This window comes from Leptodactylus fuscus, chromosome 3, assembly GCF_031893055.1.
Source record: "Leptodactylus fuscus isolate aLepFus1 chromosome 3, aLepFus1.hap2, whole genome shotgun sequence".
Classification (NCBI taxonomy): Eukaryota; Metazoa; Chordata; class Amphibia; order Anura; family Leptodactylidae; genus Leptodactylus; species Leptodactylus fuscus.
The window spans coordinates 64,229,127-64,251,269 of NC_134267.1; the positions used below are offsets into that span (position 1 = coordinate 64,229,127).

Genomic DNA, 22,143 nt, shown 5'->3' on the forward strand with positions numbered 1-22,143 from the left:
TCTGCATGACACTACCCATCTGAAAGTACAGAGTCTAAATCAGTATTTCTCAAACAGAGTACTGCTTTGTGAAAAAAGTTCAAACCCAGTACCCCAATGGACACTGTTTCATGACAGATACTGTTCCTGATCTCAAGTTGCGAAGAAAACCTAGCCCACATAGCACCCCAAGCAAATCCTTTTGCTTGAGGGGACATCTGTTGCAGGCATAATAAAAGTTCTGAGGGTCTTTTACTTCCAACCAGCTTTCCACCCATCAGATCATGGCTCTGAAGGTGTCTGTCTATTCACGAAGAACTACCCGCTGTCCTAGAGACCCGCCCCTGTAACTCATACCTGATGTCTTCTGATGCTTGCCTCTGCTTGGAAGCCACTGAGTCTCAGGAGCATGGACCCTGATCACTCACAAAATTTGCCAAATCCAGTGCAGTAGTCCCCACCCATGGTGAATCTCATGGGTGCTTGGAGTACCCCCTGAGGAATGTGAGCCGCAGGATGGAAACCACTTATCTAAATAGCATATCAGGCACCTAAACTAACAGCATTTACTGCTTGGGATCAGTGGGGGCTAAAAGATTCCATCTCTTCCAGAATCAGTGGAACAACACATATTAAATGGTGCAAAGAGCTGGTCTCTGCAGAGTTGGTGAAAGGTCCTCTTTAAATGACAACCATTGGAATCAATGTGTGCTGGGGGGGGCGGTCTATTTTATGCTGCCCTTGGAGAGGCTAGCATAAACGGGCTGACAGGTTGCCTTTGTGAAAAATCATTTTATGCATTCTTATAAAACATTTTGACTCTCCCAGTAAAAATTTGCTATATAAGTCAAAGAAAGTATGCAATTTGTTTTATATGTCTCTCTAAAACCAGCGTAGCTTACAGAACAATGTTAGTATACTGAGTGAGGAAAAATCTTTAGGGCTCGTTCACATGTGAGCACAGTGGAGGCTTTTGACAGTGGATTTCGCTTCATAATCTGCCCCTTTACAATGTTGGTCTATGCAGACCGCCAGGCTTCTTTTCTCCGCTAGCGGCAGGCTGCTGCTAGCGGAGAAAAGAAGCGACATGTCCTTTCTTCAGGCTGAGCCGCGCGACTTCCGCCCCCGGCAGCATCCTCCTATGTCAGCTCATTCATTTGAGCCGACAGCGGAGGGGAAAGCCGCGACCGCGATGGTCGCAGCAGGCGGGTTTTGACCAGAGGGAGACACGGCTCGGCGCATCTCTCTCGGTGTCAAAACCCGCGCGGGCAGTTCACGTGTGAACTAGCCCTTAGTCTGTGCTTAGATGGGGGGGGGGATGAATTGTAATGGTTTGGAAAAACATAGCAGCTCTTCCAGAAACAGTGTTACACTTGAAGGGGTATTCCCATGAACATTATCATATCTATACTTCTAGATAATTAAAAGTTAGACATTTTTGCAAATATAAGTAGTTAAAAATTCTGCAGAGTTTTAAAGATTTTCTCTAACTATCTTAGTGGTGACAGTCTGTTGTCCTGAACGGTTGCCAATGGATACAACCACCAATATAGAAACTTTCTATGGTCTGGGACTGGTCAGGAACCCAGCCGTGATTTTCTTACTGTATCTGGGTTATCAGGCAGCCACACTACATGTATGAGAAGATATCCCGGCCACAATCAGGACATCACGGCGGATTTTCTGACTTTAGAAAGGACCTGCATTCATGGTTGTATCCACTGGCAACCGATAAAGACAACAAGACTGTGACGACAAGATATTTAGAGAAAAAGCTTTAAAATTAAGCAAAACATTTAATTATTTATATTTGCAAAAATGTTTAACTGTTAATTATCTACAAATTTAAAAATGGTTATGTACATGGGAATACCCCTTTAAGAGGGGTCATGTGCAGCACTGCAGTTCAGATCCTTTAAAGTAAATGAGGCTGAGATGCAATACCATACAACCTGCAGAAAGGTGTGGGGCAGTTTTTGGAAGAAAGTAGCAATGTCTCTTTCAATCCTTTAAAACTTTTTTAATTCAAGTATTATATCAGATTTTAAAACTTGCTTAAAGGGGACCTTTCACCACTTTTACAAAATTCAGTTCCTTTCTCCCTATATATATATATATATATGTGTTTTTCCACTGATTCCAATGCAGTTTCTCTTGCCCCCGCCATTCCTGAGCAATGAGTGCAGTTAGTTCCATTGCCTAGTATGCTAATTAGTCTTTCCGCCGTAAATTTGGTGGTCTTGACCAGAATGGATAAGGTGTCTTGATTCTAAGATCTGACTCCTCTGAGCTTAGACAATATCCAAGAGCTCTGAACCATGACCCCTTGTCTGATACTGCCAGAGAACTCCCAATTGACTACAGACATCTTTATTAACATCAGACACCAAAATAAACTGTTTTGACTGCCAATTGTACCGGAATCAGTGACGTGGCAGTGATTAAAGGGTGCAAAAAACTGGTGGAGGTGGTGGAAGCTCCTCTTTATATACGTCATCATCACTGAGGTATTGACAACCTTTACTATTGGATTAGGCTTGAACCATAGCAATAGTACAATGCAGTAGCATATATTCTGTATTATATACCGTATACTGAAAGAGTTAAACCTATACTTGCATTGACTGTGATGTAAATAAGAGTAGATTATATCTAGAGGTGCCATAAAGTTTCCACAAGTCCATTCTGTAAACAGTAATTTACCACCTTTCACAAATCATGTTGCGTCTTAATGTTCATTCTTCTCTCACCTCAACCTAAAAGCTGTAAGATGAAACAAAGACAGTGATTTTTGACACATGTTTTGCTTGGAACATGCGGTCCAAGTACTCGGACATGTCCACATCCACTTCTATTGTCTGAGGTCCTTGTAGGCTTTGAACAAGTATTAGTTCTCCTGTCTGTCGATCAGATCTTTGCATGACAAAGTTACCTCTGCTATTTCCTCCTACTATTCCAAACCTCAGGCTGTCTGGGCCAGGTCTTCCTGGTGCTGATGCTGTTGCCATACGAAAAAGTGAAACTGGTGTAGGAATATTTGAAGGTAAGGAGAGGTAATGGAAAGAGATTGTCTTTGGTGCATGATGACAAGATCGGCTGTCCATTGGACACGGATTTCGTTCACATTGACTGTAAAGGAAAAAAGCTCTATTATAATGATTATATAGATTATATACACATGGATAGTACTATGCAAAAGTTTTAGCAAGTAAGAATGCTTTAATGTTAATTTTTTAATTTTGCCAATTAACCAAAATGCAAAGTGAATGAAATGAACAAAATCAAAATTCATATTTTGTATGACAACCCTTTGCCTTCAAAGCATTACCAATTCTTATAGGTACATTTGCACACCATGGTGGGTAGGTGTGAGTAACTATGTATAAGTCATACAATATTATGATGTATGGGTCGAGTTATGTTTTTGTGTTCATTGTTGTAGTTCGCTTCAATGTGTTGAGTACATTGGTTGGGTTTGATTGCGGCTCCTATCTGTGTTAAAGGGGCTCTATCAGCAAAATCATGCTGCCCCACATATGTGTGAATAGCCTTTAAAAAGGCTATTCAGGCACCTTAAAAGTTATATTAAACTACCCCCCCCCCCCCCCGTTTTAAAATAAAACCCTAAAGCAGAATGTTATCTACTTACGCATCGTGCACTGTAGGCGGGCATTCAGGGTGTGTCTTCTTCTTCATCCACGCCTCTTCTTCCTCCGATGTCCTCCGGTCCCGTCCTCCTCCGGCGCTCGCGAACTGACACTGCTAAAAAAAAAAAATGGCCTGGGTGCCTGCGCAGTAGCCATAGTAGAAGCCGCGTGCTACTGCGCAAGCGCACAGGCCATTTTTTTTTATATCAGTGTCAGTTCGCGAGCGCCGGAGGAGGACGGAACCGGAGGACATCGGAGGAAGAAGAGACGTGGATGAAGAAGAAGACACACCCTGAATGCCCGCCCACAGTGCACGATGCGTAAGTAGATAACATTCTTTTTTAGGGTTTTATTTTAAAACGGGGGGGGGGGGGGGTGTAAAGGCTTTTTAAAGGCTATTCACGCATATGTGGGGTTCTATCAGCATGATTTTGCTGATAGAGCCCCTTTAACTAATTCGCAATCCACTGCTCAGAGTGCAGGTGATCAATTAAGACCCAGTATTAATTAAATTGTGACTTTCCAGTGAATTCACCAGTCAATTTACATACTAAGAGGCCAAATGGCTCTTTGTGTGTGGCTTGAGTATCAGACATTGTGGTTCCTTTGTCAGTCTGGAAGCATGGTGGCCAAAATTGTGTGATCGAGCAAAGTACCATAACCTCAAAAACATAAGTTTCATAACCATCATTGTACAGGAGTGTGGTTGGTGGATACACACCTGTTTAGGACATCAAGAACAGAGACCATGCTACTTCCAAACAACACCAAATTAAGTATCTATGAAAGGGAATATAATTTGATCTTCATGATTGGTATGCTTGGACTGGTAAAAATGTTTGGTATCACTTGCTGAGTATATCATACTTAGAGTGCCTTGCAAAAGTATTCGGCCCCCTTGAACTTTTCAACCTTTTGCCACATTTCAGGCTTCAAACATAAAGATATCAAATTGTAATTTTTTGGGGGAAGAATCAACAACAAGTGGGACACAGTTGTGAAGTGGAACGAAATTTATTGGATATTTCAAACTTTTTCAACAAATAAAAAACTGAAAAGTGGGGGGCGCAAAATTACTCGGCCCCTTTACTTTCAGTACAGCAAACTCACTCCAAAAGTTCATTGAGGATCTCTGAATGATCCAATGTTATCCTAAATGACTGATGATGATAAATAGAATCCACCTGTGTGCAACCAAGTCTCCGTATAAATGCACCTGCTCTGTGATAGTCTCAGGGTTCTTTTTAAAGTGCAGAGAGCATCATGAAGACCAAGGAACACACCAGGCAGGTCCGAGATACTGTTGTGGAGAAGTTAAAAGCTGGATTTGCATGCAAAAAGATTTGCCAAGCTTTAAACATCTCAAGGAGCATTGTGCAAGCAATCATATTGAAATGGAAGGAGTATCAGACCACTGCAAATCTACCAAGACCCGGACGTCCCTCTAAACTTTCATCTCAAACAAGGAGAAGACTGATCAGAGATGCAGCCAAAAGACCCATGATCAATCTGGATGAACTGCAGAGATCAACAGCTGAGGTGGGAGAGTCTGTCCATAGGACAACAATCATTCGTACATGAAGGTGAAATGAGGTATCGCCGTAACCGTACTGACCCGTAGAATAAAGGGAACATGTTACTTATATTGTACGCTGCATGGCGAAAAATTTAAAAGGTAGAATGCAATGCCAGGATTGATTTTTCTTTAAAAAATCCTGCAAAAAAGGGTTAATAAAATGTAAGTTGTAGGCACCCAAAAATGGTGTCATTACAAAATGCATCACATCCCGCAAACAACAAGCCCTTAGATGGCCACGACACCATAAAAATAAAGAAAATATAGCATCTAGTAATGTGAAGACAAACAACCCCAAAATCGCCAAATCATTAGAATACAACTGGCTGCGTCAGGTAGGGAATATATAAGCTGTGCGAGTGAATATCAGCGGACACCCCAGATTTACAACTTACGAGGGAAAAGACACCGGAAGTGACCCCCTAAGTGACCCCAGAGTGACTCCCTCAATCATGGGACATAGTAGGGAATGTGGTGTTTGCAATGTTCTCCACACCGCTTATATATTCCCCTTCGCCATCCCCTCTGCAATCACGTCCAGGGTACTAATACTCACTACACCCCCTGATATATTCTTTCAGGGGTGCAGTTTTCAAAATGGGGTGACTCCTTTGGGGAATCCAGTTTTCTGGTACGTTATAGGCTCTACAAACATGACATGGCGTCCGGATACCAAACATCTGAATCTGTACTCTAAAAGTCGCATAGCGCTCCTTCCCTTCTGCGCCCTGCTGTGCGCCCAAACTGCAGTTTATGCCACATGTATGACACATGTATGACACTGGTGTACCCAGGATAACGGACATAATGTCATATGTGGGTATAAACTGATATTAGGGCACAGCCGGACACAGAAGGGAAAAGAAGGGTTATTGGGTTTTTGGAGCACAGACGGTTTGGTTTTTGGATGCCATGACGCTTTTGCAGAGCTGAAGCGCCAGTAAAGTGGAATCCCCTGATATGTGACCTTATTTTGGAAACTACACCCCTGAAGGATTTATCCAGGGGTACAGAGAGCATTTTTAACCCCCAAGTGTTGCTATAACATATTATCCATAAATGAATACAAAGCTGATTGTGAGAAGTGAAAATGCCAATTTTTCCAAGAATCGGTCATTTCAGTGCGTAATATGTTGTGTCCGACTCGTATCAGAGATGAACGCTCTGAAAGCTGTTGTGCCCGGGATACCCACTTACCAGTTTTTGGAGTGTGTATCTCTGCTGACATAAGTTGGGCACAACATATCAGATACTGAAATGGCGAATCTCTGGAAAACTTCATTTTTAACTTCTCATTATCAGCCGCAATTTCATTTCTGGAAACCAAATAAATGCAACCCTCAAGGGTTAAAATGCTCGCTACACCGCTTGATAAATGCCATCAGTGGGGTAGTGTCCAAAATGGGGTGACATGTCTGCAGATTCCACTTCAGGGGCTTTGCAAAAGTGGCATGGTGTCCTAAAACCAAACTGTGCTCCAAAAACCAATATAGCGCTCCTTTCCTTCTGTGCCCGGCTGTGTCCAAACAGCCGATTCTACCTACATATGGCATTAAGTCTGTTATCCGGGGTACACCAGTGTCATACATGTGGGCATACACCGCCATTTGGGTACACAGCAGGGCGCAGATGTGAAGGAGCGCTATGTGCTTTTGGAGTGCAGATTTAGATTGTTGGTTTTTGGACACCATGTCATATTTGCCGAGACCCTAAAATTTCCCCTACAAAATGGGGTCACTTCTTGGCGAATTCCAGTTTACTGGCACCTCCAGGGCTCTGCAAAAGCAACATGGCGCCCCGAAAGTCCCTCTAACACTGTACCCCAATAGCTAAAAAGCGCACTGCCCCTTCCCTTCTGAGCCCTGCTGTGTTCCCAAGCAGCAGTTTACACCCACATATATAATTTTTTGCCCCTCGGGATGGCCCCTTAATAGTTTTAGGAGTGCAGGTCTCTGACAACACAAAGTGGGTGCAACGTATTGGGCACCGAAATGGCATATTTCTTTAAAAATTTCAATTTTCATTTTGTACATTAATTTTTGGGAAGCATTTTTAGGCTCAAAATGATAATACCCCTTGATACATTCTTTGATGGGTGTAGTTTTTAAAATGGGGTCACATTTGAGGGGTTTCCATTGTATTGGTACTTTAGGGGTTCAGCAAATGCGACATGGCACCTGAAAACTATTCCAGCAACATCTGCCCTCCAAAATCCAATTAGCGCTCATTCCATTCTGAGCCCCACCATGTACCCATACAGCAGATTATGGCCACATATGGGGTATTGCCATGTTCAGGAGAAATTGTGTAACAAACTGTGGGGGGCTTTCTCTCCTTTAACCCCTTGTGAAAATGAAAACTTTGGGGATAAAGGGACATTTTACTAATTTTTAACCTACACATCCCTAAGTTAGTAAAATCTGTGAAACGGCTATAGGGTCAAAATGTTCACTATACCCCTCAATGAATACCTTAAGGGGTCTAGTTTATAAAATGGGGTCATTTATGGGGGGTTTCAATTGTTTTGGTATCTCAAATCTTGTTTGAATGTGCAATGGGCCTGAAATATCTGCAAGCAAAATTTGTGTCTTGAAATCCAGTTGGTGATCCCTTCTTTTTGGGCCCTACCGTGCGTCCGTACATAGAATTAAGGCCACAAAGTGTACATTTTTGAACACGGGAGAAATGGGGCCATCTATTTTGGGGTGTTTTTCTTCATTTTCATGTGTTATGTGCAAAAAAACTGCCTTTAAAATTACTCTTTTGTGTAAAAAATATGAGAATTTTTTGTTTGACGCAAATTCTTTTAAAACCTATGGGGTCAAAATACTCACTATACCCCTCAATGAATACCTCAAGGGGTCTAGTTTATAAAATGGGGTCATTTATTGGGGTTTTCAATTATTTTGGTAACTCAAATCTTGTTTAAATGAGCAATGGGCCTGAAACATTTAGAAGCAAAAATTGTGTCTTGAAATCCAGTTGGTGCTCCCTTCTTTTTGGGCCCTACTGTGCGTCCGTACATGGGATTAAGGCCACAAAGTGTACATTTTTGACCACGGGAGAAATGGGGTCATCTATTTTGGGGTGTTTTTCTTCATTTTCTTGTGTTATGTGCAAAAAAAAACGGCCTATAAAATGACACTTGTGTAAAAAATATGATTTTTTTTTGTTTGACGCAAATTTTCTCAAAACTTATAGGGTCAAAGTACTCTCTATACCCCTCAATGAATACCCTAAGGGGTCTAGTTTATAAAATGGTGTCATTTATGGGTGTTTTCAATTGCTTTGGTAACTCAAATCTTGTTTGAATGTGCAATGGACATAAAATATCTGCAAGCAAAATTTGTGTTTTGAAATCCATTTGGCCCTCCCGACCTCTTAGGCCCTACTGTATGTGCGTACATAGGACTAAGGCCACAAAGTGAACATTTTTTAACACGGGAGAAGTGGGGTGATATATTTTGGGGTGTGTTTCTTCTTTTTGATGTGTTGTGTGCAAAAAAACTGGCTTTAAAATTACACATATTTGAAGAAAATGAAAATGAAATTTTTTTTGTCATTTGTAATAATTCTTGCAAAACAATATTTGTTTGATCAAAATGCTCACTATACCCCTCAAAGAATACCTGAAGGGGTCTAGTTTTCCAAACTGAGTCATTTAATGGGAGTTTCTGTCATTATGCCACCTATTCCTGTCTGCAAACATAGCTTGGTACAGGAAAAAATCACACACTCAAAATTTCCCAAATTTGCTTATAAACTTGATAAACTTGTAAATTGTCTAAGTTACTCAAATATGCTAAAATTATCTCAAATATGCTTGAAACACAAAAGGAACATTTGGAAATATATAACTACTAACTTTTTTGCCCTGTATTATTGTGTATATGTGAGATATCGCAGCTAAAAATGGAAAACATTGAAAAATTTTCAAAATTTTCAGCATTTGCGAGTTTTTTAATAAATTTACACAAGTTATATCAGTCTAATTTTACCTTCTCAGTAAAGTACAACATGTCACGAAAAAACAATATCAGAATCGCTTGGATGCAATATACTGTTACAGAATTATTCACTGATAAAGTCACACAGGGCAAATTTCAAAAATTTGGCTTGGTCATTAAGGTCCAAAACAGGCTGGTCACTAAGGGGTTAAAATATCCAATAAATTTTGTTCCACTTCACAATTGTGCCCCCACTTGTTGATTCTTCCCCCGAAAATTAAAATGTTATAGCTTTATGTTTGAAGCATGAAATGTGGCAAAAGGTTGAAAAGTTCAAGGGGGCCAAATACTTTCGCAAGGCACTGTATATGTGGTCCTCGCCAAGAGTTATAGGATATTCCCAACATATGTCATACCTGTCTAGATTGGTTACTGGCCTGACCAGCCACAGGTGGGAGATTCAAGGAAAGTGGATGGGGTAAGGGGTTCTTCAAAAAGGGATGATGTACATGAGCTCAGTGTCCGATATTTGGAGATGCAGCTAAGCCTTTACATCTGTGCTGAGCTCCACAGCCAGGCTTATAAGAGGTGTTGCATTTTATTCCATATTTGTTTTGTATTCTTTGCATTTATGTGTCTTTTTCATTACTTCTTTTATTAATAAGCTCTGTACTATTTTTTTTTATATATTAAATGGTCACTAACTTTTCAGATAAATTATGCTGAATTCATAGAATACCCCTTCCTGAAAATAATTGCAAATCACTATCATTTAAATCTGCTGTCCATGACCTGTCACTAAGTAAATTATGTCCTTAGCAGTAGAGGCTATGGAGACAAGAATCTAAGAAATAAAAGGGTAGATCCAGCACCTTCTTCACAAGCACAATCTATGCAAAGGCACTTCTCTCCTTTCAGCTCCGTGCACACCTCTCCTCCTTGGCTCACAAGCAGAACTCCTCTTCACTTGACAGACTGGGGTAAGTCTATCAGTGCAGATCTGTGCCTGTGATAAGATTCCAATAGCTCAGCACAGAGTAGGTAAAGGACATGATTCAGGACTCAGCATGGCGATGTAAGGAGAGAGATGCTTGCAAAAAAGATTATATAGGACCACAAACATTATTTAGTATATACATTGCATATATAAGACCTGTCTAGATAGTGTCATAACTAGAATGACAATATGTAATACATAGACAACTGGATGAGACTTTGTGCACAGTCCTGAGCATCTTGGGAAGTGTTGCTCAATAAGCTACTGACAGAGGTTACTGACGGAGGTTAACGCTTCCCCCTTGTTGAGCGAACTGCAGATCAAGATGCAAACAAAATTGGGAAATTATCACCAGAAAATAGAATAATTGAACACTTTTGAAGGGTCAGACATCAACAGAGCGATATTCCCAGGAAGACTCTTATTTGTAAGTTCCATCAAAAACTCAGACACCCTTAAAATCTAAAAATAAATAAGGTTTTTCTTGGCTTTAAACATCTCTATGATTCCAAAGAGAGTAGATGTAATGCTTAGGCTTGTTATTTTTTATTTTTTATTGTATTATTTGTGAGCCAATGGGCGCAGTCGGGAGTGGTCTGTATATATCAGTGTCTCGTCTACTGTAAATGGTGGCAGCTATTTGTGTGTATGTGGGATCGCTTCACTCCTTTGTATCCTAGCCAGGGTTACGCATGTTTATGTGATTAGTAGGGTTTACGGATCCCTGACAGGAGCATGTTCTAAACATGGTGGAATACTAACCACAGATCTTCTTTGGATTTAGGCTTGCTCAAATCCTTATGTCTCTTCATGTAATCCCTTTTCTGGGCCATATCAACACTTCCAGGACTCATTGTTCTTCTTTATACTGAAGATAGTTGTTATTGATTGTTTATTTAGGATCATTTTCCTGTTGCAAACTAAATTTGGAGCTAGTAATATGTGATGAATATGTGCAGGACATCCTGCAGTTACATGGGGAGCCTCTCATGGCAAGGCGTCCAATTGGAATTTTTCTAGCAGGATAATGCTTGCTTACCCACACCAAGGATTTCCCAGGAATGTCTCAGACAGACTAAAACACTGCCTTTAGGTTCTGATCAACAAATTCATTGCCAATTGAGCATTTATGGAACTATCAAGGATGTCAGATTCACCAAGCTACAAGGATCTACAGGGTCAACTGCTACATCTGTGGGCAACTGTGCCACAAGATATCCTACATATTAACACATGTAAAGTATCATTTGCTTCAAACAATTCCTATTGGCTACATTATTCTGTTTTGTCAATGAGTAGATAAATATATATATCTTATAAGGAATACTTATAATAGAAAGAGGGTTTTCGAGGCAGGCATAATACAGGATCTGGTACACAGAGATGTTAGGAACAAGCACACCATGTAGCAGGAAATAGAATAATCCAGATTCCTCTGCACAGGCGACACTCATATTAGCTTTTTGTTGACATGATAGGTTGAGAAAGAATTGCAGGTATGCATGGGCTGTATTAAAAAGACTGATATTGAGCAACAAGGGGGCTAAACCTCACCAATCCCTTTCTGCTTCCACTTTGGTGCACAGGACCCCACTGCGCTACACTTCTTGCTTCTGTCCGGACATGGTAGAAAATGGCCGGAATTGCCTCTCATCCAACAGTGACCACAGCAATAGCCCATCTTGGTGAGAAAAGCAGAGGTAGGAATCTGTGATGTAAGTATCAGCTGCATTTGTAGTCCCATTGCAGCCCAATACCAGCCTTTTTACAACCAATAAAAATCTCAGTAAAATAGCCAGCAAGTATATTTATCTCCAGCTCCCTTTGCAAACATTTTGTTGCTATAAGACGACTCTCCTTATGTGTTTATTTAAATACTTGTATTAGTCCAGAAAGTATCAAATATGGAGTATATTATCTTAGAACTTTGCTTCATTCCATTCTTCATCCGGTTCTTGCAAGGAATATTCATCATCATCATCATCATTGAACTTTAAGTTCTATTCTGGTGTCGTATACTTAACATCCAATTTATAACTCACAAATTTTTATTATTTATGTTAATATTACATATGAGGCTAAGTTCACATCTGCGCCATTGGAGACTCTGCTGCCAAAACCGCCAGAAATCCGGGGACAGAAAGTCCTGCATTGAGGACTTTTCTCGCTGCCTCTTTCAATATGAAAAGGGCAGACACATTGTGCGTCCGTGTGTAGCTGCTGTTTTAGTGGTCAGGCTCTACATCCGAACCAGAATAACAGGGAGCACGGCTCAGATGTGAACAGAGCCTAAAGTAATTCTAATGCATCAATAAGCAAATAATGTTCCAGAAAGGCAAGACATTTTTCTTTTACAAAACTACAAATTGCAAATGTTACAGTTTCTTTTTAAACATTAGGTTCATAAATTGCAGTGAACCCCATCATTCTGCAACATAGTAGGTACATTAAGTAAGAGTAACTCTCCAGTGTACAGGAAATATGTAGCAGTATACAAAATCATATGTTACATACAGAGAATGATTCATAAGAATAAGTGAACTCTTACTCAAACATGTTAAAGATGCTCTACTTACATGGGTGATGTCTTCACATAGCTGATATTCCCATATGGTTTTGGACACTCAGGGAAGACACATTGAAAACCACCCGCAGTGTTTATGCACATGGAATGTTTTGAGCAGTTGTGTAGTCCTAAAGTACACTCATCCAAATCTGAAAAGTAAACAATGTTATGTATAGTTTGATAATATACAGTATAATTCCTAAAAGTAAATGCGGCTTTTTTGTCCATTTCCATTAGGACAGACCTGTGACCTGTGGCTCAAGCTTAGCTACACTCCCTACTAAGTCTGGGGGTAGTCTAAAAATAATAAATGTATCATCACTGGAGGTCTGACTGCAAGGACCCCACCATGAGAAAAGGAAAGCCTGATTCCCAAGTAGGAATTACACTGTTCTAACTCATCTGCAGATCTAATGTTGCTGGCTCTATCAGAAAAACCTAAAAAAGAATGATCCACTTAAGCGTTGTGCTCGCTGGGCGGGCATTCAGGGTGTGTCTTCTTCTTCATCCACGCCTCCTCTTCCTCTGATGTCCTCGGGTCCCGTCCTACTCCGGCGCTCGCTAACTGACATTGATTTAAAAAAATGGCCAGGGCGCATGCACAATAGCCGTAGTAGAAGCCGCATGCTACTGCGCATGCGCCCAGGCCATTTTTTTTTATCAATGTCAGTTCGTGAGTGCCGGAGGCGGATGGGACCCGAGGACATCGGAGGAAGAGGAGGCGTGGATGAAGAAGACGGCACACCCTGAATGCCCACCCAGCGTGCACGATGCGTAAGTAGATCACATTCTTTTTTAGGGTATTATTTTAAAACGGGGGGTAGTTTAATATAACATTTACGCATATCTGGGGCTCTATCAGCATGATTTTGCTGATAGAATCCCTTTAACCTAAGGTCATCAATATTAGAAAGTGGACATCCCCTTTAAAAACATCTAAAGTATATTAAAAGATATTTGGATTTATAAAATTGAGCTAATGTTATTCCTATGCCTAAACAGTTACAATTATACATTAAATCTGAGCTTGGTACAAGGAAATATAAGTAATATTAGTCTGTGAAGAGGGAAGTGGGATGAAGATGGTGTTAAAAAAGACATATAAATAATTGTTGCTGCTACTCTTTGCTCTTTTAATGCTATTAGGTTGTGGATAAGAGGCTACCAGTGCACAGAATGAGGCAATATATCAATTAACTAGCTGTCAACAACCTCCTACTCTACCCTTCCCTTCTCCATAGAGCTCTGGGTGTGTCAGGCTGAATATGAAGATGGATCTTATGTAAACAATCAGTCAAATTGAAGATCGCACATTGAGAGGATGTAGAAATGGAGCAGATAACATCAGACAGCAGGGAGTAGAGTAATATTGAAGGTGAAAGAATGGGTAAGGGGCTGTGGTACATATGGAATACATGGACATGCAGGGAGAAGGCATGGAGCAGAGAATGTCTTAATATCCCCTAGAATACTTTGCCCAAGCTTTATTTTATTTATTTTATTTTATTATATCTCTGGTTATCCCTAACCACTTGGAGAAGATGCAGGGAGAAGAGGATAGCCATCACCCCCTCGCTACTCGGGCTAAACTGTTAGGTCCTGTTCTCAAAGCCCAAACAAATCTAAGACAAAAGTAATAGGGGTTAAAGCAATTCCTCAATGCTTTGAAAAAGAGTAGCGCTCCAAGATGTGGCTGCACTGTAACTCTAATTCTGGCAAGTATGAACCAGAAAAAGAAAACTAAACTCAATTGCATGTGAATAGTCGCCAGATAGTTTATACCAGCCAAGTGCAATAATGGAATTATAAAAATAATGTTAATTCACAATAATCATTTGTGCCTGGGGCGCATTTGACATAATTAAATAGTAAGTTCAGGTATTCCATTTTGAGGTTAATGAAATCATCCATGGCAATGTAATCTGGAAACTTTTCCCATTAATTTAATTATACGATTCATATAATTGTTTACAGGACGGACGAGTTAAAACTAGAGTGTGTAACATCTGGTAATGACTTTTCTTGACTTTCGTAGCACATTCCAAACTATACATTTCAGATAGATATTCAAAATGACTTTCAAAAGCAATGGGGCATATTTTTTTATAATTTGCCACTGTTGGTAAACTACCTATGGTGAAATATAATGCTAGCAGTTTGCTTACTGGTGCTTTGTTGCAGAAATCCCTGCACCCTTCAGGTCCACTGTTATGTCTCGTGACTTGTAGTCTGACCCTCCAAATCCTGCAGCATACCGCAAGTCTGTGTCTCTATGCAAGCTTATAAAACTTACATAGAGGCTCTCATAGTTTGGCAGAGAAGGAGTGACTCATATCTGGCCACATAGTGGATGCCTTAGGATTCAGAAGGTCAGACTGCAAGTCACATGATGTATGAGCAAACCTGAACACATAAGTTATGTGTTAGGTGTATTCCTTCAACCCTCCTCGTGGCCAAACAGCACAACATTTTACAATTTTGGCTAGTAATAGTACAGAAAACCAGCTCTAATATGCTTATTAGATAGGGCAGCATATTACGCTGACAGATCTGCTTTGATTTGTCCAGTCATTTTGTATTGTATTCTGATTACTTATTTGTTCTCTTTTGGCTAAATACTATTGTAGAGATACCTGTACCACTGCATTTCATATCCCATTGCAATCCCCTATCTCTCTGTCTCATTTTCTCTCTTTCATTCACACATATTTCTGGCTATCCTTCACCACGGGAAGGCTTTATTAAATATAGACTTCCGCTCCTTTCAGCTCTAGACCTGTTACAGTAGGAGTTACATTTTATGCATTTACACGCATCACTTACACTGCTCTTACCTTCACAGTTTTTACCATCACTAAGAAGTTTATATCCTGCAGGGCAGGCACATCGGTAAGATCCAGGAGTGTTAATGCAAGTATGTAGACAAAGCCGGGTTGTTCCTTCTGCCTTGTACACCTCACATTCATTAACATCTACAAGAAAGGACACAAAAAAAGATACATATCTTAATATGTTTGCAATTCATAGTATGCAGACCAAATATGTAAAACATAAATGCATTGCATGTCTATTTTATGTCATGATAAACTTCCTCCACACGCTAGCGTTACACACTACCACTGTGTTGTTTTTTTGCTTTTTATACCTTTTTACATGCCTTCCTTTTCCTATGTATAAACTATTGTCTTGCATTTTGTACTGATATTATGATTGTTCTGTTTTTATGTTTTTTGTTATTGCAATATTTCAATAAATACTTTTGAAACTAAAAATATAGCAAGTTGATTTGCTGCCATTAAATGAATCATTGAACTGTATGGGGATGAACAGTTGTTCATATTGTTCCTACTCATATGGTTTGCATTATTATATAGTGCAGTCCAGCAGGCAGAAGTGTCAGCCCAGCATGAAGTTTCTTGGTCTCTCTAACTGCTACTATGGATGCAGACTGCCCCTTGTTCTCCATTCTGACTACAGTTAATGGAAGCTTGCAGAAGCCCAGGATACATGTCCCTCACCCCAGGATGATGAGATGTTGTATATAGCCTGAAGCGACCCTGCACTACTCAGCCAACTGCAGTCAGTAAATTCCATATTGTGTAATGCAGGGTCTATGTGTTGCTCTGAGAGAAACACTGGCTGTCAGGGAAAAGTAGGATAGTAAATCACAGAAAACACCAGCCCATCTGGCATTTCCCAGAATTGCCAGATGGTCAGTCTTGCCTTCATGTCCAATGCTGGATGATAAATCAGCCACAATATTACATAACTCTATGTTGGGTGTCGCAGACACACACCTTGAGCAGTTGGCTATTTTTCCTGTAAGAGTTTGCTTGGGACAAGTGCAGGGAGATAAGCCAAGAGTAAGCTGCATGCATAGTGGTAGCATAAGTGCAGGACTAAGGGAGTTTACTGCTGTGAGTTTGCACACTGAAGTTGTATATTGCATTGTTATACGTTATATGTGCATTATATTGTATTTGGTGTGCACTGAATGTGTGATGGTACTGGTCATAATACAGTCAGTAATTCTGGTTATTTCTATAGACTGCATTGGATGCTGACTCCTTAGTGATGGGTTCAAGTTGTACCCATGAGTTGCATTGCAGAAGACACTTCCCTGTGGCTTGATATTAAAGGGACTGCTCCTGTACTTCAGAAAGGAAGCTTTCAGGAGGATAGCTGTCAGGATACGGAGTCGCCGCGGTCTCCTTGCTGCGCGGCGTCTCCCTGGGAGACGTGTTAGGAGTTCTATTGGGTGTGCTTAGGTCATTAAGGGTTAATCTTTTCCTTGCTCTCAGTCTCCATGCCATTAGCCATCAGGTGTGTTCTCTGCTGCTATTTAAACCCCACCCAGGCATGGATCCTTGCCAGCCATTCACTTTGTGTTTCCTGGTTCCCCTGCTCAGTCTGTTTCCCTGTCTGTTTGTATTCGGTCTGTTCCTTGGTTTGTATCCCGGCTTGTATTTTTGACTATCCCTTGTCTTTTGATTCAGTACCTCTATTATTATCTCCTGCCTCGACCTCTTACTAGTCTGACCTCGCCTTCTCTTCTGTGTCTTGCTGGGACTTGTGGTCCTCCCTGGTTCCATGCTGTTTAGTCTTTTGTTTTGCATTGCATTTACACTGTGCTTTCTGTTTAGGTGTGACCCCCGTGACTCCAGTCCCTAGGACTTTCAGAGCCTCCTCTTCCCTTATCCTAGCTGCCGGGATAGAAGCTTGGTAGTCATGGTAGGCGCACTTCAATTAGGAAGTGCATTGGTCTGCCTCATCTTAGATACTACAGCATAGTCATAGCCACAGGGCCTACGACCCCTTTTGTCATTAGTTGCACAGTGTTGCTTTCCCAGCTGTGTCACTTTGCACTGCCTGACCCTGACTCCAATCCTTACAATAGTTCGCTGCTAGAGTTCACAGGAGGAGAACATCTTGAGAAGCCCAAGCAGGCAAGAGTATCCCAGTGGATAGCTTGCAGGAGAAGAAAGCATTTGTTAGTCAGGAATACAGATTCTGCAGCGACAGTGGAAGTCTGTTAGTCATCAACGCCTGGAGGCTTGCACAGTTATTTTATCACTGTATTTGCTAACCCTTTTGAAGATCTGCTGTAGTGCAGAGGAAACCACAGTGAGAAGTCAGGAGTCAAGTGTGTCTTTTCTCCTCCAGGAAACATTCAGGGTGCCGGTAACTGCCCGTCAGTACCTGTTACATTTCCACCTCCTATTAGTTGGCTTAATTAGTATCCAAAAAATGCACAAAATTTTTGCTAATTTTTGGAGCGACTTGAGTCACGCCCCTTTATGTACAAGTCTTCAAAGTGTGTATAAAGTCTAAAACACTTGATAAAGGAGAAACAATGAATGCTAGACAGTTTTTTTGTGCAAGAATTCAATGGCCTCTCATTGAATTTACACCATTGTCTCTTTATTGTGAAGATATGCCAAAATGTTTTACTTACCTTGACATAAACTGTTTTCTGGAGTGCCACTCATCTGGAAACCAGGATCACAACTACAGTGCTGCGTGTGGTCTATTCTGGTACAGGTGGCTTTACGGCTTAATGCAGCGTCATTTACTACAGGCCAATCCGATGGTGCTATAAATAAAGATGGCAAAACGCATTTAAAGGGAATGTATGGGATTAGAAAAACATTGCAACAGCTTCATTATTATCCGTAAACTGTGTCTCGTAGAAACTCATCCAAATAAAAAGGGCTTTGCCAGCATCCAGTAGTGTTAGCACTGATACATAGACATCTACAGTGTAAATATACCATGTATACAGGAAAATGCTTCACGGCTACAAGACTCACTTTTATAATAGTATTGTGTATACCCAGAAGTGGTCTTTCTTTACCTGTTGGTGTTTTAATCTGGCAGTTGGCTCCTCTCCATTCTGGAGGACAGGTACATTTATATTGAGTGGTTCCATCCAGACATGTCCCTCCATTTAAGCAGGGCTGGCTACTGCAAGGCCTGATGTCTAGAAAATAGGAGTCAATGTCAATGTTAGTAAAAAATGTCAGACGGGGCAAGATAAAACTGCTTTATATATATGTATTGTTAACCCTGTCCCAGGGAAGCTTCTGGTGCATATGTTTCTTGGAGCCATAGACTCCTCATTCACTTTATGGAAGATTAAACAGTCTCTATTGGAGATTCTGCTGTTCTGCGTTTGCGTATATTTTTTTTATATTTAACACCTATGGGAAACAGATGCCATTCAGTTTTATATGTCCATTTAAAGTACGCTTCTGCAGCTCTCCCAACTCGTATGTTAAACTTATACATAAGATGAAGTCCATGGAGTATTATAAGGCTATGTCCAAATTTCTACTAATACATGGAGATCACAAAGAAGAATACAGAACACATATAGACAATAATAAGTATGTTTGGCAAAGCCAATTTATTGTAGAGAATGTTTTAAATAATATTAAATTATAGAAATAATAACAGTATAGCTTAATAAAATACTAATAATACCGAGTAAGTTAAGTAACAGTAGGCATGCATAGAAGCAGCCAATATCATACTAATTTATACAATTGGCAACCTAATAACATCCAGGTCTATGCCAAGTTAAGACTTGGCATAGTTACCACTGTCTAGAGACAACTTTAGACTGTTCTTAATTAATTCACCTGGGAGATGGTAGACGTTAATAAATAGTTTGGCCGAATTCTGGGCATATGTGGTATATGCATGATATTTCAGTATCTATCAGAGATGTATTGTAACTAGTACAATAATCAATGTGCTTCTCTATTTGGTAATCTTAGACCTTACACTAGACATAAAACATAGCTCAGTCATCAGAGTTTGGCTTTTTATAGTTAAATAAGGCTGCATAAGGATGTAGTAAACTTGACAACACCCTCATCCCTACCGATCCTCTGATATCAGTAAGATATAAGGACTAGTGGCCACTGTGTAGTGGCAGTCAGCGATCTCTGCAGTTCAGTTTCTATGGGTTTGAATAGAACCTGATCTGTAGTAGTTGCTATCTGTGGATGGCGTGATTTGCTTCCATTTTTCAATTTTCAATGACTCCTGGCCTTCCAAAAGCCATAACTAGAGATGAGCGAGTACTGTTCGGATTAGCCGATCCGAACAGCACGCTCGCATAGAAATGAATGGACGTAGCCGGTACGCGGGGGGTTAAGCGGCCGGCCGCCGTCAAAGCGGAAATACCAGGTGCATCCATTCATTTCTATGGAGCGTGCTGTTCGGATCGGCTGATCCGAACAGTACTCGCTCATCTCTAGCCATAATCTTTTTATCTGTCCATTCACAGAGCCATATGAGGACTTAATGTATGTGGGACAAATTGTACTTTGTAGTGGTACCACATAATATCCAATGTACAATGTAGTGAGAAGTTGGAGAAAAAATCAGAAGGGAGTCCAGTTGGAGAAAAACTGTGTTTGAACAACTTCCTTATGGGCTTTGTGTTTACATCATTCACTGCGTGGCCAAATGACATGTCATCTATATTCTATGGGTTAGTAAGATTACAGTGATACCAAATCCAAAACTTTGCAAAAACAATTCTTGGAGTCGCCATATTCGGACACCTGGAACTTTTTAATAAGCTGTTTTTTTGGTGGGACCAGATGTACTTTTTATTTATTCCAATTTGTGGAATGTCTATTGCTTTTTATCAACATTTTTATGGGAGGTAACCCCTCCCCCCCCAAAAAAAAAAAAAAAAAACGTAAACATCATTTATGATATTTACATAACATATATTATTTTGTGTTTTTAATGTATGTTCATTGTTTTTAATTGCATTTAGCAATTTCATATATTCTGAATTATTTATTATGGATTGACTTAATAAAGATATTGGATTATTGTTTATTGTGTATGTATAGTCTCCTTTACTTTCTGCATTATGCGAGTTTATATTTATGTTCTGTAGCTAAGGAAATCAAAGTACAGTAAATATAAAAATCACTTGACAATTACAATGACAATTTTTATATTTTTTTTCCCCATCAGTATGACTTTGGAGTGTGGGAACAAACCCCTGCAAACACAGGGAGAACATACAAACTCTTTGCAGATGTTGTCCCTGGCAGAATTCGAGCCCAGGACTCCAGTGCTGCAAGGCTGCCCGATAGTATACATTTTAGCATTTAGCTTAGTCTGAAATGACAGTAGACATTGTCTAGTTTTGTAGACTATAGTTGTAACTATGAGCAACAAGCACCTTCTATAACACTTCTAAGACTTCTCCTGTGCATCCCCTATACTTGTACTCAGTGGCGTAAATAGTGGCGTAACACCTACGATAGTACTGATCCCCTCACCAGCCGCACTTCAGACTGTCCATTCTCATCTTTTGAACCTGTTACAGAAGAGGAAGTCTCCCAGCTACTTTCTTCATCTCGCCCCACAACCTGCAGTAGTGACCCCTTCCCCTCACACCTTCTCCAATCTCTGTCCCCTGCTGTCACTACTTACCTTACTAAAATATTTAACCTCTCTCTCTCTCTTCTGGAATCTTCCCATCCTCCTTCAAGCATGCTGTTATAACCCCGCTACTGAAAAAACCCTCCCTGGACCCATCCTGTGCTGCGAACTATCGACCCGTCTCTAACCTCCCCTTCATCTCTAAACTTTTGGAACCCCTGGTTTATTCTCGGTTAATCCGTTATCTCTCTGCTAACTCACTGCTTGACCCCTTACAATCTGGTTTCTGCGCTCTGCACTCTACTGAAACAGCTCTCACAAAAGTCTCTAATGATCTACTAAAGGCTAAATCCAATGGTGACTTCTCTCTTCTTATTCTTCTGGACCTCTCTGCAGCTTTTGACACTGTTGACCATCAACTTCTCCTCACTATGCTCCGCTCAGTCGGCCTCAATGACACTGCGCTCTCCTGGTTCTCCTCTTATCTCTCAGACCGCACTTTCAGTGTATCATTCGCGGGCTCTGTTTCCTCCCCTCTTTCCCTTGCTGTTGGGGTTCCTCAGGGCTCGGTCCTCGGCCCCCTGCTCTTTTCTCTCTACACAGCCCCCATTGGACAAACCATCGCCAGATTTGGCTTCAGGTACCATCTTTATGCTGATGACACCCAATTATACACATCTTCCCGTGACATCACCCCTGCACTCATACAGAACACCAGCAACTGTCTCTCTGCTGTCTCTAATATCATGTCCTCGCTCTATCTGAAACTAAATCTCTCTAAGACTGAACTACTACTGTTTCCACCATCTAACAGATCTGTCCCTGATATATCCATTGCAGTCTCAGCCCTTACTATAACTCCTAGGCAGCAGGCCCGCTGCCTCGGGGTCATATTTGACGCAGACCTTTCCTTCACCCCTCATGTTGAATCACTCGCACGTTCATGTCACCTCCACCTCAAAAACATCTCCAGAATACGCCCTTTCCTTACCAGAGATACACTAAAGACACTTATT

General features: G+C 40.7%; 1 protein-coding gene across 1 annotated transcript in view; it reads right to left on the bottom strand.

Annotated features, from left to right (window-relative positions):
• Positions 1-2,589: 2,589 nt before the first annotated feature.
• FBLN7 (fibulin 7) overlaps positions 2,590-22,143 on the bottom strand; it is an 88,509-nt gene continuing 68,955 nt past the window's right edge. Inside the window, exons 4-8 of the mRNA XM_075267714.1 lie at positions 18,567-18,692; positions 18,168-18,305; positions 15,547-15,684; positions 12,723-12,861; positions 2,590-3,108 (exon numbers count right to left, since the gene is read on the bottom strand). Coding sequence (XP_075123815.1) covers positions 2,736-3,108; positions 12,723-12,861; positions 15,547-15,684; positions 18,168-18,305; positions 18,567-18,692 — 914 coding nt within the window. The 3' untranslated portion in view covers positions 2,590-2,735. The remainder of the gene's footprint in view (positions 3,109-12,722; positions 12,862-15,546; positions 15,685-18,167; positions 18,306-18,566; positions 18,693-22,143) is intronic.